Source organism: Aphelocoma coerulescens, assembly GCF_041296385.1.
Source record: "Aphelocoma coerulescens isolate FSJ_1873_10779 chromosome Z unlocalized genomic scaffold, UR_Acoe_1.0 ChrZ, whole genome shotgun sequence".
Classification (NCBI taxonomy): Eukaryota; Metazoa; Chordata; class Aves; order Passeriformes; family Corvidae; genus Aphelocoma; species Aphelocoma coerulescens.
The window spans coordinates 42545090-42564545 of record NW_027184085.1 but is presented as its reverse complement, the minus strand read 5'-3'; the positions used below and the strand labels follow the sequence as shown (position 1 = coordinate 42564545).

Sequence of the window (19456 nt, the reverse complement as noted above, 5' to 3'; positions counted from 1 at the left end):
TGCTAATTCTGGATTACATGTATTTTTTATTTTTTTGCTTTACTTACTTGATGGTCATTCTAAACAGCTTTTTTTAGATTATAGAACAAGAAGGGTTTCTGAAGGGACCAATATTTCTGTGATGTAAGTGCTGCAAAACATATGCCATACCACTTTACAAGTGTGAGGGTGTCTTGATCATCCACAGTAAAATTATTCTCCTTGTATACTAGTAGTATGTTTCGTATCACCAAAATTATGTTTTGCAATATCTTTGTTTCTCAGTGCCTCTGAACTAGACACCAGTGTAAATAATGTTCACTCTGTTTAGTCAGAGAAAACAGAAGAGCTTACATTAGTATGATCTATCTTTATATGATAGGAAAAGTGACCAGGTACTCTGCAGTACCTTATATTAGGTAACAATTTACGTAATTTAGTTTTCCAGAATTAGTCAGCTCACATTATTCCCCAGTGAAAAAGAAAGAAAAATTATGAAGGGAGGGAGAAGATTTTATTTGGTATTGGTGTGTTTGTAACTTTTGTCTAAACAGACCAACAGAGCTTTCCCTTTGAAGGCTGCTCTAAACCACAACTCAAAAACCTGTTTTACTCCAGAGTTGTTGATCACTAAAACGTACATTAGGTGGTTGACTCTTAAAAGGAGTCACTTTTGAACTTCCAGTTGCCAGCTCTGCAAGCTCCCTCTGTGTTCAGAGAGTCAAGCTGAATCTTTTTCCCACACTGGTACAGTAAGCTTTCCATTAACAAACCCTCTGCTTCAGCTCGCTGGAATTTAGTAAATAATTTGGTCTTGCCCAAGAAGGAATAGAATTCAGCTTAGGCTCTGCAGGCATTGCAGGGGTGAGCATTACTGACAAATTGGTTTTTATGACCAAACATAGCAGACGCTTGTTTTTATAATGCCTAAGACAAGAAATTCTGTAGGATGCACTGCCTGTGGTATGGTTTGTGCTTCTACTATTATCCTAGATAAACAGCCACATCTAAGTTTTGTATTGTGGTTTTATGCAAGTTTATGTGGTTTAGTTTCTTAAAAAGAAAATGAACTGTCACTATACAGTCCCTGAACACAGAAGAGTGGTCTGAAAGTAAACCTTGCTGGGAAACAATTGGGAAGGGCAAAAAGGTTTCAGTTTCTCAGTATTTTTGTGTAGTGAACCCTAAGAGGGAGTGTTGAGTGTCATGATAATGCTGAATCCTGAATATTTTTTTTTAGCTTTGCAGCTGAAAAATAAACACTTTTGTGCTGTACTTAGTGGAGAATATTTTCTCTTGAGTTCCGACAAATACTGGATTAATAAATGTTACTCAAAGTGTATTTGCATTTTCAATATGTATTAAAATGAACTTTTAAGCTTAAAAATTAGGTTTAAAATTGTCTGAAATGATGTTATAGAAAAAATCAGAGTCACTTCCTGTTCTGAATTATTTTGATGTAGTATACATTTCTCCACAGTATAAAACTTTACCACAAATGAGAAGCACGTGTCAGTGTCTGTTCAGGTAGGCAGTTGTAGACAATGCCTCTGTCCATGGATATTAACAGAACTTCAGGGAAACCTGGTGAAATAGTGAAGCAAGGTTAAGGCATAGAAACCATGCTGGAAATCTGTGAAGAAAATTAAATTCTTGCAAATTCTATGCCTTGATCATGGAAGCATGCTTCTGCGTGGTATATCTGATGACAGTGTGGCATAGGGAACTGTTAAAATAATCAGATATGATTGAAATTTGCCAGTTGTCTCTCTTCCAAGTCAGTGGTTCAAAGCTTTTTTTTAATTGGCATAGATGCCACAGTCCACAGAAAACCTGTGTTAATAGAGGGTGCCTAACCTGTTTCAGGTTATGAAACAGAGAGTGCTGGTGGTAATACTTTAGCTTAGTTGTTGGTGTTTTTCTTTAATTTAGGAACAATATATATCTTCCTAGCAAAAATAACTATTTGGTTCTGTATTCATAGCTCTAGTTGCTAGGAAGGTGGAGTTATGTCCTGTCTTTTTGGCTATCTCATGGTTCCATTTGCTGAAGAGTAAAAGGAAAAATATTTACTATGAATAATCTACACTTATTATTATGCAGCCAGTTTAGAAATTTCCGGCCTGCAGCTCTTCAGAAAACCTGATTTTGCTCTGTATGTTTATTGTTCTTTGTACTCTTCTTTCTGACTTTAACTACCAGTCACTGTAAATCTGTAGCTAAAAGCTGATGCTGAGTGTATCTTGTAGAAATTGACTACACTTGTGGAACGGGGAAGCAGTTGCCCTGAAGTTGCCAGTAATGCATGAACCTGGAGGAATCTTGGGTATCTCCCCAGTGCTGAGCATTGCAATGCCAGAACTTCCTGTTCAGCTGTCAAAGAACTGTGCTTTCCTATTCTTCCTGTCATAAGAAGCACCCACACTTGGTTTTATTCTGGCAAGATCACTAGATCTGACACACTGAGAAAACCACATTATTTCCTGGATTTCCACGGTGAATCCAGCTTCAGAATTTCCAGTATTAGGCTGAAGGAATTGTATGAAATGGTATCAAAAATTATGCAAGTAGGAGACACAATAAGACAATAATAGAAAATCTGCTTTTGCAGGAATAAATTTATCATGGATAACTTGGTGCAGAAAACTTGCAAAAATAAGGAAGGATAGGCTTGCCACAGAAATTGATTAGTAAGTAGGAAGGTTCTGCTGAACAGTATGAGCATCCAACACTACCTCTACAAATGATTGTGTGATATGTTGTTGATGCTCCTCATGAGTCTGGGAGTAGATTATGAATACTGAATGTACTTGACCTTACAAAATTACTGTGTCTTTGTAGTGCAGCTAGTAAGTAAGTAAGAACAGTAAGAACCTATTTCTGCTACTGCTCCTGACTACTTCTTTTCAACAACACTGAATTTAGAAGAGTAGAATGTGACAAATAAGTCAGGAATATGAGGTACTTTCTGGCTTGATGAAATTGAAATAATGATGATTGTTTACACTCAAGACCTGTGGAATTGTGGCATGCCTCAGCAAGACTACACAAAAGGGCCTGTACATGTTTGGAGCTGATGTTTTCCTTTTGATGGGACACTGGACAAGTCCGTAGGGATTCCTTTGTTTTGCCAAGGAAACCAGGACACTTCTTGAAAGGGCTTCCTTTTTATGTTCCTTGTTGTAATAAAATATGTAGGCTTATAGTGCTTGACTAGTTTTCCTGCACAATGACCTTTTTTCTTTATTGTCTGTCTTTTGAACCTACAAATTTTCAATGGCACACCATGTTGCTCCTTCTTTGCTGCCGTGCTTCTGTTGGAACTTGTTAATTAGCTTCCCTTCTGTCATTTGGGGATATTTGCCACACTTCAGACATAGGCTTTTGTGTTGCTGCTCTGTGTCAGTTACTATTCTGAATATGTCAAAAGCTGAGCAGAAAGCTAATTTAAGTCTAAGCACAGCTGCTGATTTGAACATTCCTTAAGACTTACTGGTAGACTACTCTCCAGAGATGCTTCTATCCATGCTGTGTGTGGGCTTGATGTGTAAGCATCTCTAAAATACCTACTGGGCCATCCCTTGCTAAATTGTCTTGGCTGCTTGTTGTATTGTCTTTTTTTAATTTTGTGTATAGTGTCACCATTTCTACGTCCACTAGAGAAAACGCATTTGAAATGCGTATACTTTTCATAGTATGGGAAGAACATGAGAGGCTGTTCCTGCTTCTCTTGTGTACGTTCTAAATCCTTTTTGCTTTGATGCCTCAAGAGCAAGCAAAAACAGATTGTTACACTATAGTGTATTGTGGGATGCATTTTACAAAATGACTTGCCCAAAATGAACTGGTTGACAGTCAAATTTGGGACATTTGCAGAGAGAAGAACTGGGATGGCTACTGAAGGAAATTTGTGATTCCACACAGATCAGTATGCCTTTGGAGCAGCAAGGACAACCCTGAGACAATGATGAGGTCACTCAGGTGACAAATAACTTAACAAGGAAATTCCAATGGGGAAGATCGCCAGACAGGTCAGCAGTCAGGAGTGTGTCTCACAGACTGAGACGCACAAAGCTGTAATGGGGTTACTTCCCTTAAAAAGGGATTTGTACAAAAAAAGAGAAAAGTATCTACATTTAGAGCAAGTTCATTTTGATAAAACTTCACTGAGAAGTAAGTAGTACAGTACACCATTAGAAAACCAGGAAAATATTTGGGTATTTTGTTACATATATATATGTGTATATATATGTATATATATATATAAACAAGAAGCTGCTGCTGTTTGGGCAAACTAATGCCAAGTTTCTAAGATGATACTCACAGAGGTGTTTAAAAACTCATTAATTCACTGTGTGTGTGTTTGTTGATTCCTGAGGATATTGGAATTAAATATTGTGGCTTTGTTTTTGCCTGCAGCAGAAGTACTAGAGCTTCTAGTCACTAATCCTACTGCTAAAAAATAAACAGTGCCATAACTCATGAAAATCCGTTGTATCCTAGTAAGGGAATTACAATGAGTTGCATAAAGAGATTTTCTGAAAATACCGTGTGGGCCCTAATTTATTATCATAGTTAAAGGTGAATCACAATGTGCAGGCTTGTGAGAACATACAGCAGTGCCTTTAGGGGTATTACCTTTAGTGCGGCGGATGCTTTAACTAGGTGGTCCAGAGGAAGTGTTAGACTTACTAAGTGATTGGTTTTGTATGGTGAGTGTGAGGATCCTGTGTCTGACAGTGGCTATCACCAGTTTGGAGGTAATATTTTAGTTTATTTTTTGTCCTTTTACTTTTCTGCGGTGGAGGTTGGTGTGTGCATATCATTCTGATGCAGAGGATTATACAGAGTGTACAGAGGAGTACAGAAGGCTTGCATGTAATGTACCTTATGCAACATGTGTGCTTCCATTGAGCTGCAAATGTGTTCAGCCACCTGCACACCCAGGACAAAACAAACCTGTTCATATCAGCTAGCCTTAGGAAGTCAATTTCTTAACAAAACTGTTTCAATACTCTGTTCTTACGCACACCCAAAGCTTTTGTTTGTGTTTGTATCTGGGGGGTAAAGAGAAATTCATTTGTTTGAGCTACATGATGTAATCCTGGCACACATCCTCTGGAGAACTACAGCTCTCATCATGCCAGATGATCTTTCAAGTATTTCCTGTGTTCTTGTTGGGGAAGGTCAGTAAGTGAAGATGAAGAAAGTACAACATGATACAGTTTATGGCATGTTCTTATCAAGACTTTGGCGTTTGATTTTTGAATGAACCTATTAGAAGTTTCCAGAAAGTTTGTACTGTGGTGGGTTCTCACATCATTTGTTTAACCTTTGTTTTATGTTACTACGATTTTTGGTTACTGGGGAGTATATACAGGGAAGTCAATTGCAGCGTGCTCTTCATCACCATCTGAAGCTAGAGACTTGTAAAGTAGTCTAGATGACAAGACACTTCTGCATGCCATCTAGTGCAATGCACCTGATCATAGCAGTACCGGCTAGACTTGACTTTTGCAGGGTCAGGACCAATTGTGTTCTGGGGATCTCAAAAGATGGACATTCAAATTCAGTAGGTTTTCGGTCCAGTGTTTGACCACCTACATAACTGTTTATTGTATTTATTTGTTTAATCAGTGTTTTCTGTGTTGTAACTTCAGGCTGTGGCTTCTCAAACTGTCACTGTGCACCTTCAAGTCTGTCTGTCTTCTGTACCCTCCTATATAGGTAGTGGAAGATTGTTAAGGTCACAAGCAGATGTCTCTTTTCTTAAGGGTGAACAAACACGCTATTTCAGTCTCTCATCGTATGCCTTGTACAGCAGAATTTTCCTCCCTTGTCCATGTCATAGATCTGGATTGACTCTGAAGGTTCAGTGGTTAACTTCGTTTTCATCTGTGCAGGTTGGTAGTAAGCATTTTATCCGAGCAACAGTTAACCTGTTCAAGTTACTCAGCTAGGCGACTGTAAGGAGAGAGTTAATATGTTAACATTAAGTTCTGATTTTTGCTGAGATGCTACAGCTGGTATCACAGACAGGGGTGCCTACAAAGGCTGGAAAGGGAGTTTTCGCAAGGGCAGGTAGTAATAGGACATGGGGGAATGGCTTTTAATTGAGAGTAGAATTCGACTGGAGATTAGGAAAAAAAATCCTTTACTGTGAGGATAGTGAGCTACTGGAACAAGTTGCCCAGGGAAGTTCTGGTTGCGACATGCCTGGAAGGAACTTTGAGCAACATGGTCTAGTGGAAGGTGTTGGGAGGGGGCTTGGAACTTGGGGGTAGGGATGGTCTTTAAGGTCTCTTCCAATCCAGACCATTCTGTGAGTCTACGACTTGTTGCTTTCACCATGCTCCACTGTCCTTTAGTTGATTAATTACCTGTTAATCTACAGTCAGACTTCACAGTCTAAAGACATTAAAGCAGTATAGTTACTGTCCTAGAAAATCAGTATGATTCTTTTAGGTGACTGAGGTTTTTTAATTACTTTTTTAAAAAATTATGTTAAAGAGACATTAAACCACCCAAAGTAATTAAAATAAAATACTAGAAAGATAAGTAAGCATGTGGACAAAGTAAGAGTCAAGTTGAAAGTTGCAAATGTCACCTTAAAATTGTACTAATGTATATTTTGAAAAGGACAGTACTTACTAGCTAATACCAAGGAATCGATTCAGATTCACTATGTAACTTAAAGTTGGTTTAAGCATCTGGAATGGAACAAGTTCCCTTTGATGTGTGAGCTAAACACATTTCTTAAAAGACCTATTGTCTTTCAGAGTCATTTGACCTCATCTGGCAATTTTTTTCTGTTTATTTAGCAAACATAGGCTACAATTGCCAGTTTTGTCATATGATGACTAACATCATCATAATATAATGGAATATTGTGTAAACAAATCAAAAAGCTTACACTTCAAAAGATGCAAGAAGGTGGTGAATTTGCTAAAAACAAAGGAGCTGTTTGAGATAATATGCAATCCAGTTTGATGTAAAAAGTTACGAAATAGATTGATTTGATGAGCAGTTGAACTTAAAATCAATCTGGAAAATTAGATGATGTCAGCTTTACTGGCATTTTAGATTCTTTTGTCTTCCCTTTATTTTTGCTTTTTTCTATACATGAATGGAACTGCTAGTAGTTGTTTTGCTGAGGAGCTCAGACAATCAGATTTCATCATTGTTTTTTTTTCACCACTTGAGGCAGTCAGTACATTCCAAGTGATTTTGCTGTAAAAACTAAATCCAGTGTACACTTGGTAATCAGGTTATTAGATGCTAGTTGTAGCAGCTCATGTTACTAAAAAACTTAGCTCTTTTCAGTCCTTCGTCTCAATTTCCTAGCTCCTTTAGCTAGAGAAATCACGAGGGATCATGAACTTTTGGGAACTTAATGAAAGCTGAGTGTGCTGGAGACCTGCTACTTACCTCTGTTGCTTAAGAGCTGGCATGAAAGCCTGTGCAGTTTTCCTCCTGCTTCTGTTCTGATGAAGCTGTAGTTTGCAAGATCGTTAATCAGTCAGGAGTCTTCAAACAATCTGCTGAAGACTACCCACATAGGAGACTGAGAAAAATGTGTTTTAGTGAAGGCAGCAGCTTTGGTATCTTGCGGCTGACGGAGACCACAGCATTACGCAGAACATGATTATGCTGGGCTTAGATATCACATGTTACTGCTTTAGAATTAATCTGTCACAGAAATTCAGTGGTTTGGAGGCAGTGTCTAGCATTTCTATTTATCTTGCATTACCTTAGTTGTGCTTCTCTGTGTTCCTTCTGTGTGGGAGATGTTTTGATGTGAGGCATTTGAAACTCATAGGTCTACTTTTGCTTATTCAGAGAGTATGTGGGCTCCTACACTTCAAATGGTCATTGTCACGTTATGGTTCAAAAATTGAATTAAACACTGAAACATTAAACATACGCTAGTGCTGACTGGAATTTTAACATTAGTCTGTATCATGTCTCTTTCATCAACTTTTATATAGTACTTACAGATTCTATAAATTATGGCCTCTGCAGTGTCAACTCACAGATTTAGAACATCTGGAAAAATGAGAATACCACAATATTCAGGGAAATGTTTAGGGAATGTGCAACCTTTCTTCTTCAAAAATATCACACTGGCTTTATGATGATCCTATACATCCTGCCATTGGTTTCACAGTGTTAGTTTGCTACCTGATGATCTAGTTGATAGAGATGGGTGTTAGCTTTCCAGCTTTACATGCATACATTCTTTTTGTTGTTTTTAACATGTATCTGCAGGTTCCTAATTAGGATGGAAAGTGTGGAGAAATGTATTTTAAACACACAATGCACAAAAACAGATGCAAGGGGTACCCTTGCCCCTACAGCCCCCTTATGTAGGGTTTGATGAAAGACACTACAACATTTTTAGGCAACTTTGATGGGTCAGTATTGGGAACACAGACATATCACTCACACCACAGCTTGTCTTGAGATACATGCAGACGTTCTGTGCACTAGACTATTTTGGAAGTAGAACAGCATGTGGGAGGAGAGAAAACTACCTCTACAGGGTGATCTGATACTTCCTATTCTGAGCAAGTACCTAGCCCTTCCTGTGTGTTATTGTCTGGAGGATCAGATAGGTGCCACAGCAGAAGGATTCTTGCTGCTGGTATTTTTTCAGGGCAGATATAAAAAGTATGAAAGGCAAAAGAAGGAAAATAAAGGGGAGGATTTCAGTTTCTCCTCTAAACGTCCAAGTCCTTCATCTTGAAATGGTTGACTATCTTGACTTTGATTAAATCTTTTCCTTAGATTTCTGTCTTGGGATGTTTTTTATTTTCAGCCTACACTGCTTTTGAAGTTTCAGCTGAGTTATTGAATACAAAGCTAGCAAATGGCTCTGTTTCAACAGTTCTGTCATTGAAATGTCACTTTGTTCTCATGGAAGAGATAGGAAACACCTATCTTGATTGGTGATAAAGAACCCAAAGAGTGAATTTGCAGATTAAGAGTTTGCTTTTTGCATTGGGTAATCCTGAAATTAGCACTAGAATAAGTGGTAACATAAGTTCTCCAAAAAAGGCTTCCTCTTTAAGGGTTATTTCTGAAACATCAAACACAATAGGTGTGAGACCCTATGTAACTCTGATAGTTCCTATTTAATTTAAAAAAAAATCCATATCATATCCATATTATCAGTGTCTTTGTAGTGCACCCATATAGCATGAAAAAAAAATATAATGAAAACAAACATAGCAGGTAGATACAGAGGAAAACCAGGAGCATATTCCTTGTTTGCATTTTCCTCTGTCTGTCATAGGAATGGCAGTTGTAGTGACTCTACTGGGATTTATTTTGTTTTAGGAAAGTTTGGGATTTGGATTGGTTTAGTATGGAAAGATGTATTAGCACTAGTTCGCCTCGTGTTACAAAAGGTTAGATGATGTGGTTAAAAGTTATTGTATTTCATTATGTTCTAATTACCATACTGATACTTAAAAGTCAAGCTTGCGAAGAAGTATCAGAGAGTGAATTGTTTCTTACTGTATTTGATTGTAATGACTGAGCTAGCAGTCAAAATTGACCCTCATGTTGTGGAGACAAGTATAAAAGCTGTATAACTTTCTACTGCTTATGAATGCACTGTCATCTTTTTGCTTTTAAAAAAGAAAACTTCTGGAGGCAGTAAATGTTAAGTGGTTATTCTCTGACGACAGAAACCCATTCTTTATAGAAACCAGCTCTTTATAGCGTACAGCTGGATCATTCAGTTCCCTGCTCACCAGGGAGAGTTTCCCTGTAGGGAGTTAGCCAGTAGATTTATTAAGTCTTGAATAAGGCTTCAGAGAGGAATTAAATATTCTTTAGTTAGTATTTGCCAAGATAGATAAGCCTGTTTTATGATAGTATTCATTAAAAAAAAAGGGGAAAACTTACCTTTTGGTTTAGCAAGGTTGCTGAGCCTGCCAGCCAGCAGAAAGCATTGCTGACTCCATGAAGGCAGTCCTAGCAGGTGAATGGCGCCCAGTGAAGCCTCAGATGTTCCTGCCATAACCCGTTCAAATGTGGAGTGTTATTCGTACCTTGATCTGCACAATCTGCACTCCTTTTAATTTTATTTTTTTAATAGTCTGAATTTAGAAAAGAAGCTGGCACAAGACTGGAAAATTAATCTTGAAAGCTGATGCTTTTAGTCTGTATCAGTTGAGATGCCAAAGCATGGTACATAGTTGTTTTTTTTCCTGATTATGTATCAAGCCAAAATAACATGTCATGAAAAATAATAGTGTCTTGAAGAATAAGGGGAAATTATGACAAATTTGAACAAAAGTTCCTCTTCTACAGATAGTTAAAATGAAAGAGAAGACTTAAAAAAGGAAGTTGCATCACTTGGCATTTTATGTATGGAACACTTCAAATTGATCTGGATCTGGTTGGAAACACATTGCACGAAATCAGACTAGATAGATCAGATCAGCATGTTACATCCTTTCTAATATATTGTACTGTGCCCTACACTTTTTGGAACACAGATAAATATGGAATGATGGAAAAAATGCCTTGAAATGCATGACATATTAATATAACTTAAGTAATACAGAAATATGGTGTGTGCAATGTATTTTTATTGCATATGAAATAAGCTATATGTATATGTAGCTATATGTATAAAACTATATATATGTATAAAACTATATATACGTATAAAGCTACATATATATAAAGCTATATGTATAAAACAGTCGTTAAAATTACACTCATAACATTTGGGTAAATGCTAAAAAGTTGGCAGTAGGAAAGTTATACTTGTGATAGCTTGATGATATTAATAAGTATTAATTTTTAAAATGTCTTCAATAGAAACATAACTGTCTGTGCTAGTTTTAGACAAGAATGATTAAAAAAAGGATTTACTACTTGTGACTTAAATACCAAGTTTTGTTATTCTGAATGTGAGGTGCAAAGATCCAACCCTGCCACTGATTTGTTGCTCATGTAGACACTGAGGTCAGTGGGTATCTGTTGCCTGGTTTCTTACAGTTTACTTTACTGAGGTCCTAAGATATAAAAAGCCAGGACAACACAGAGCTGGATATATTTCTGTGTGGAAAAGAGTTGGCACTTCTTCTCGTTTTGTAAAGCGGAGATAAATTAAATGGGTAGGCAATAGGTGAAAAGTGCCATATGTGTGAATTTTAATAAGGAAGCATTGTTTTCAGGAATTTCATGTTCAGAATATGACAATAGCACATCATCCCCTCTGAATTTCTTCAGTTTCCACCATGTACTGCTTTCTGCTTGGAGTGTAACTGTGAAAACATTCCTCATCTGCACCTGCAATACCACTTTCATTTGAGGGTTGCCTGCTGCAGATAAAATCCACGCAGACTTGTGTGTTGTAGGGTTCTTTGCAATGCTGTGTCTCACTTACATTTCACTTAGACTTGGATTTCTGATATGTTTGTAGCATCTATCTCAAAAAAATCTGGTGTAGAATTAGCAGAACATGCTCTTCTTAGGAGCTTAACAGATTCCTTTGCTTTTGATACCCAGCAAATGTAGGTTGACGCTTGACTTTGGAATATCTTTGTGTGAGATTCTGGTTGACTTCACTTGCAACTTCAACTTGTAGCAGGAAAATAATTGTCAGCCTCCTAAGATCTAAGTGATACCACTTAATTTTTTTTTAATATGTTTGAGACCTTGGTGTTATTCTGCATGTCTTACTTTCTTTTTTCATTGAGAGGACCTCTCCTGAAGAGCAGAGAGAGGTGCATGACTACGCAAAGGAGAAAATATTCCAGAACTTGTCTTGTTCATACAGGCAGAGAGCCTGCCTAATTCAGAAATGTTGCCATCACTTGTGAAGTGGCTTGAGCTAAAGAAGTGCAGCCCAAGCTCTGGACAAAATCTGGAGATAGTGAAAAAGGATCACTTATTTCCAGAAAGCCAAAAATAGAGGGGAGTAAAAAGGAAATTTTGCATACCTCTGGACTCATCAGTGGCAATTGTGTGTTTTAAGAAACAAATTACAGTTTTGAATTCTTGCAATAAGTAGTTTTTAGAACTACGAAAAACAGTGTTTCAGTGAAATTTTTGTGGCTTTGCTGAAGGGCAGGTTGAACACATGATATAATTAGTTTAACTTCTTAGGCAAAAGTTTAAAATGGTTTAAAGTTTTGAGAAACTTGCAGGGTTAAAATATTTTGTGTGATGCAACTGTTGGAGGCTTTCTGATTTCTGATCTGGTATTTTAAAGGAAATGCTACCCAGTGTAGGTGCAAAGCATCACTTGCAGTTTAAGAATAGATAAGAACAATTTTTACTTCATTTCTATGGTAACTGAAATGTGATCCAGTTTCATTGCATCTAGTACACATTCAAAGCAAGGCTTCTTAGATGGGTCTTCAGACTACTTCCGTTCCTCTCAGACATTTAACACACAGAACCTGCATCTGTTCTGCTTCAGTTTCAAGATCAGTTTTGCTTTTCATGGTGTGAAGATTGCCTGGTATGTGCTTTGTAGTCCAAATTCTGCAGCTTTTTGTCAAGGGAACAAAATAAGTAAAGCCATTAAGTGATGGCAGTTCGTGTTCCACTTCCAGGGTCCTTTTACAGGTCTTTTCCTCTCATCTCATCTTTGTTGTGTTCCTTGTCACCCCTTGCTCTCTTAGTAAAAAGGGAAGTGCTTTGGGACAAGGCAAAGGGGAAAAAAAATACTTCAATACAGATTTTAAACTTCTTTGTCCATTGGTACCAAATGTTTTAGTAACTTGACCTAAACTATCAAGAAAGATAACAGTCAAGTTAGCTAATCATAATATGAACCTTCTTCTATTTCCCTCCTGCTAGGAAAAAAATCCACAAGGAATGCAGATACAGGACACAGGACTCATTGTAGTTAGGCTGACTGAGTTGGGGCATGTATTTGTTCTGTCAGAAACATCTTGAAAACAAAGCTTTAGGTGGTACAAATAATCAGGTGTGTGTGTGTATATGTAGAAGTTCTTTGCACTAGATAAATATTCATATATTTTATAGATGACCTTTGTAGTCACATTGCATTACTACTCACTAGGTTAGTGGTGTGTAAATATATTCTAAGGGTAGTTATTTATGGTGATGTATCAAGCAGTTTGATGTATGGGTGAAGCCTAGTGGGATTAAATTTTGCTGATCCCTGTCAGCATTTTTTATTTCTTTTTAACACAAAGTATTTTATATGTCTTCCCCTCCTGAAAGTCATCATGATTATCTCAGCTGATCAGCCACAGCTTGTGTGGCTGTGGAGAAGACAGGGGCCACTTCCCAAGCACAGTGCTTTTAACTCCCAGAACACAACCAAAATCAGTCCTTCACCACAACAAATCAGTCAGGCAAGAAGGCTTGTGAGCTGCACTAGGAGAGAGCATGGAAAGCTGAAGATGATAGAGGGAAATGAGTAGAACTGTAATTTAATTTCTTCCCAAGTAGGAAATGAATGTGCTGCTTCTCAGCTTCTTTCAAGTTAAATTTACTGAAGAATCAATCTTGTGTGTTAATTCTCACTGTTTATAAAACAGTGGTATTGTGTGTATTCTTACAGGCCTCAGAAAATACAACTACAAAACAAAATCCTGGCAAAGCTGATATTTATGGTGTCCTCTGTAAAAGCTTTTTAATCTTTCCAGGCATGTTCCCCTACTACTTTCTTATCTGTTACATTCCTTGTAAAGAGGTCATTTTTTACAGTGCTCCCCATGTCCCTTTACACACTCTAATTGGTCATTTACATTCTGGCTGAGGCTTTGTCTGCAGGAACAGTACATTCTAGTAGGAGCAGCTATGTAGGAGAGCAGAAGAGTTGCTGTTGGGGAGCCATGATGTGCATTAGATGTCTTGTGATCTGCTCCAGCCTGGCTCACCATTTTCATTGGCCTCAAGGTCTGTTAGCAATGGGAGGGAATCAGTTAGTCTTCCATTTCAGCTTCATCTAAAAAAAAGTCTGATTTGTACGCTCCAAGATTAGTCTGAAATTAAAATTGAATCATGGTAAGTGGGAACTGTTAAAGTTGCTTCAAAAGCATTCTCAGGATGCAAGCTAAAACAGTAATGTAAATGCAAGCTGAGTACTCCTGCAGAAAAAGAAAAGGGCAAATCAATTTTTGATTTGCTTTCACAGTGAACCGTTTTGTGGTCTTAATATAGCACAGCATTTATATACTGTTCCATAGCTCATGGAGCTCACGTCACTGGGCACATGTCAGGGGAAAACAGGCCTCTTGAGAGGAACTCAAGATAAGAGACATAGTCTGATGGCAGTGCAGTTTAACTAGTGGTTACTGGTTGACTAGCTGATGATTAGTGGAGAATCACTTACAGTCATTCACAAGATCCAGCACTCTGTTACTGGCATGCCAGTGATCTTAGCAACAAGTTAAGGAGTAAAATAAGTTGCACGAAAAAAATGTTTAATTGTCTGCAAAAGTCATAAACAAGAAAAGAAAAATCTAAAGTCTTTGGGTTTGTCTATATCTTCTCTGCATCAAAACTCTACTAAAATGAAGAAATCATGGATGTATTGTTTAGGTATATAAATTTGGCCGCTATTTTTTTAAAAGGGGGAGAGGGGCAAGTGCTGCAGACATGAAACAATTTTAAGTGTTTTAATTAGAGCAGTGTGTTTTCATACAGCTGTCAAGATCATCTTTCTGTGTCAACATCACAGCATATTACAGTACTAGATGGTGGAAATGCAACTTTTTTTACAGCTGGACTATTTGATTGATTTTGTCAAGTTCATTGGAATTAGAGAATTCACTAGTAGTTTTAGCATAGATCAGATAATTGTATTTAGCTGTTTCTACAGAATTTTATGTGTTCCTCCTCATCCCAGATATTCATAGCATTCAAGAAGGTACTGAAACCTACTGAAATCTGGTTTTTGTAATAGGGAAAAGGTGCAAGACAGGATTAAATGTGTTTTGTACTTGCTGGCTAAACCCTGTGATGTATTCTCGTAGTTGTGGGCTCTGATTCATAAAGATTTCATCTGTAGCTATTGGAATAGTAGCTAGCCCACTTGAGGCATGTACCTTTGTGTCTTGAGTCTGTGTGGTCTTACAGTCTCATGGCCAATTAGAAATAGAAGATCATTAAAAACAAGACTTAAGTGGACTTTAAGGTAATGGGAAGGTTTCACTTGAGCTCAAGTAGTTTGTTAGCTGTTAAACTCTACTTTGTACAGTATACCCTAAACTGAGATGCTGATACTGTGTTTTGTGGCTTTTTTTTCCCCAAGTACAGGCATTTTTCAGAGTATGGGCATACAGTGACTACACACTGCATGAATTGCTCTGTGTAAGCTCCCTGGCTCTGGCCTAAGAAATGAGGAGAGGCTTTTATTTTTTTTCGTCCTTTAGATGCAACGCTCAGCTGGAGGCAGGCAACCAAAGCAGCTTTAATTAGAGAAAGTCTTTACTACCTCTAATGTTTTTGATTGCATGTTATTAGATTACAGAAAACTGAAGCTGTGACTGTGAAAATTGGGAAGCAGCAGTTAGGCAATTCTTGCTTTCTGTCGCACGGTACAGGAATCAGAAGAGTCCTTAAGCTGGCATTTTGTCTTACTACTCCACTGCACCCCTTCAGCTCACAGTCGAGAATCATGCAGACTGGAATTTATCTTGAGTATATGGGTTCAGAGTTCGGTAAAGATACATCTGTGTCTAACCCTGATCAAACTCAAGGCACTGTTCTGGACATAGCCATGAAGTATATTACAAATAGTGACATCAGGGCATGCAGAGCAGAAATTTCCTAAGTTAGTGGTTTCATAGACTATTCTAACATGCTTTGATCCTTAATTCTTGTTTTGAATGACTAAGCCTCAAATATGATCTGTCCCACCATGATTTGAATACAAATACAGGCAGAAGTTACTGTATGAAACATTGCAAATACCAGTTAATAAATGTGGAATTCAGTAAGGTTATTTACAAATGTTTTTTTGGCATAAATGTTAGGAGTGGTATCCATGCTTGTCTGCTACACATCCTCTTAAGTAAAAACGACAGTAATACTAGTGTCTTGGGTTAACCTCAGAATTTGGTCTCTGTTTTTTGAGTCTTTTGAAAGATCTTATATGCAAATATAGGATATGCAATATCCTATAGATGGTTAAGTTCTACATTTATGGCACATATTGGTTTTGCCTTTTCAATGAATCTCAGGTGTTTTCTTTGCCTTCCTTTCAGAAAAGACGACGGCGGATTGATCGAAGCATGATTGGGGAGCCGACAAACTTCGTTCACACAGCTCATGTAGGATCAGGAGACCTCTTCAGTGGAATGAATTCAGTAAGCATTGAGTGGATGAACATAATTTCATAGTAGACAGAATACAGGAACACTGTATATGTATATTGTAGCTGAAGCAATGAGTCTTTCAACTATAAGAGTGAATCTGAGGAATGACCTGATAGCATTTTAATTCCAAGTCCTAAACACTTGCATTCAAGAATATGGAATATAATTTTTTAAATTCCTGTATTTACTGATAATGCATTTTAGATGCTCTATAAATGATACAGAATACTTGTTAAATTAAAAAATCACTCTGATTACATGCATGAACCAAAATAGATGTATACTTGAAAATATACTCAGGTTTTATGTAGAAAACTCCAAGTGCATTATAGTTGACTAGATTTCTTCCCTTAAATGCCTCAAACTGTTCTAAGTATAATTTATGTAAAACTATAACTTACCTCAGTTTATGGTGCACACAAATTTATTTTTGGATGTTGTTGCTGAGCTTTTTCTATATTCTGTAGCCCTGTTTGCAGTGTGAATTATTTCCAGAGCAAGCAGTGTCACAGGTAAGGTTTTGTGGCTTCCTGTAGAAGATAGGAACAATAAATATTTTTATCTCTCTGAAAGTGAAAAGCAGAGGCGCTAAGATAGATAATGAAAAAGAGCTTATGGAAATAGAGCTTCAAATACAGCTTCAAATTTCTGTGAAATGTCAGTCTGTTTCTAAGGTCAATAATACAAAATATAGAAAATGGTTGTATGTATATTAAAAAATACTTATTGACTTTAATAATCATCTTTAAAAGAAAACATATTTGGAGATTACAAATACTTGTTGAGAAGGACGAAAAATCTCTGTTAGAGGTATCAGAATAGAAATCAGAGCTAAAAAAGACAGTTTTAATGTAGGGAAGGGAGGTTGTTCGTAGTTTCAACTAGTTTAAGTTGGTCTTATTGAGATCAGACAAAAAAAAACTTTAGTAACTCAGCGTGTAAAGGGGAAGAACAAAGCTAGAAAATTTGACATCAAAAAATACACTACATTTTCCCAGAAACAACATGGTAGTCTGGAAATTATTTGTACTGAAAGCTCTGTAAGCAAGTTAAATGGCCAGACACAGATTAAACTTGATAAAATCTAGTTAATGCCAGTTACTTATTTAATGTGATATATAGTACATTAATATTTAAAACCAGTGTAAATTGAAATAATAAACTGATAATAATGTGAGCAGCTTGTTTTATTTTTTTTTTTTAAAGTACAGCTTTTGCTTTTTAAATATTTGTTGTTTCTCCTGTGGGAAGCTTCCTCATTCTCACAGCTGAGCTGCCTCATGAGAGGTTTGTGTAGGTGGCCTGAAGCTTTATTTTTTTCACTTTCCACCTGTTTGCCCTCACCTTTGTCTTGCGTAATACCCAATTTATCTCCAGATAGTAGATAATCATTATTGTCTCTCTACATAAACTTTTTCATTTTGAATGCTTGTAAGTAGCTCTTTCTGTCTTTTTTTTTGTTGTTGTTGCTTGGATAACGTGCTGCATCAGTGACCAGAGAAATTTTTCTGATCCTAGATAGAAAGTGTATGTATGTAAAAAATAAACATTCCTGCTCCCCCTGCTTCAGAAGCTCAAGTCTCTACTTTTTCACACTGCATATTTTCTGCCTCTTCTGTGGTGGTCTCCACGTTCATTTTTCGCAGTGTAAATTCTGGGATTACGGTGTTAACCTGCATATGTTTTTCTGCTGCATAATTTACTTTATAGTATGGACATTGTATTCCTTCAGGAACCTCTTAGTGCCGCCTTCTTCTAGATAGCTTAGATGAATACCTGCAATTTAATTACTTTTTCCCATTTAAATTTGGTTCTTTATTCACTTTATATCTGCCCTGTGCCTTTTTTCATCAGTATTATTATTTGTATAAATCCTTACGATTCTGACTGAATAGTTTTCTGACTGTTCAGAATATTTCTGGAATATTTTGCTTTTTTGTTTGCCTTCTCTGTAGAGTGCCTTTCTCCTTTGTCAAAGGTGTACTTAAACAGCAGGAGCCCTCTGTGCACGGTTTCCTTTTCATTCCCATCCCTTTTTTCCCTATTTTGCTTTCATAATCCATGGTGAAATCTCTTTCTTCTGTTTCTTTATATTCTTCAGTTTGGTCTTTGATTTCATGTATTTCTTGTAGTTTCCCATTATTTTCTTTCTCAAGGTTTATCTGTGCTATTTCTTAATTCTGAAAAGGAGGGAAAGAAAAGGAAATAAGGAAATTTAATGAGATAAATAAGCAGCACAACAGTTGACATGATCCTTAATGGGTACAATCCTCTTTCCCTTCCAAAATGTTTCAAATCTTTAAGTCACATCTAAATTAGACATAAGAGAGAAGAACCTTGCTGTTATGTATCATCAAAGAAAGGCAATGGCCTTTTTGGGAAAGAAGAAAAAAAACTGCATTTCATAGTGCTTGTTCTTGTTGCTCAAACGGCCTCAGAAGGAGGGTGCTTCAGGAAGAAGCCTACAAATGTTAGACCTTTTTTGCTCAGCGATTGTAACATTATATGTCTCCTGCAAAAGTTTTCATATGCAAAATAGCCACTGAACTGTTAATGCAGACCAGTTTCATTTGTTGAATTCTGTTTTAAGGGCAGCAGTCTCTGTGTTTGAGCCTGATACTTCCTTATGCATAACACAAACACGTGTGTGACTCATGAACCGGGGAAATTATTCTAACCTTTAAAAATACTCATAAAAATTTACACCTTAAGCTTGCAATTTGTGTTGATTTGCTGCTCTCCAGAATTATCAAGTCTTGCAATCAAGTTGTCAGGCTGAAAGGTATGTGGCCTGGAGGTTTTCGTAGTTTCTTTTTGCTGGAGTCAGAGTTCATTCAGATAAAATTAACAGCATCCTATAGTCACTCTTCTGAATGCATTTACATGTATATTAATTATTTTCTGAGGAAAAAAGTATTGAATTCAAACTTCGTTTTTTTCAATTGGCAACAAAAGATGCTTGGTGAAGAAGATGAGCAGCTTGGTAAAATGTGGAAGTTCTTAAATACGTCCCCGTGCACTTCTGCACACCCTTTTACTGAGCTTGTAGTCTTTGATGTCAGATGCACTACAAAATTGGCTCTGAACACTTTTCCCTGGAGAAAAATGAGATTGTAATATTGCTTTGCTGTGGCTATATCACTTATTTCCACAAA

At 37.0% G+C, this 19456-nt stretch overlaps 1 protein-coding gene across 7 annotated transcripts in view; it reads left to right on the top strand.

Moving 5' to 3' along the window:
• The window catches only part of CDC42SE2 (CDC42 small effector 2), an 82480-nt gene that overhangs the window by 59220 nt on the left and 3804 nt on the right, over positions 1-19456 (top strand). For all 7 annotated transcript variants that reach the window (XM_069001492.1, XM_069001487.1, XM_069001493.1 and 4 more), the window contains one exon: positions 16191-16292. In XM_069001492.1, coding sequence (XP_068857593.1) covers positions 16191-16292 — 102 coding nt within the window. The remainder of the gene's footprint in view (positions 1-16190; positions 16293-19456) is intronic.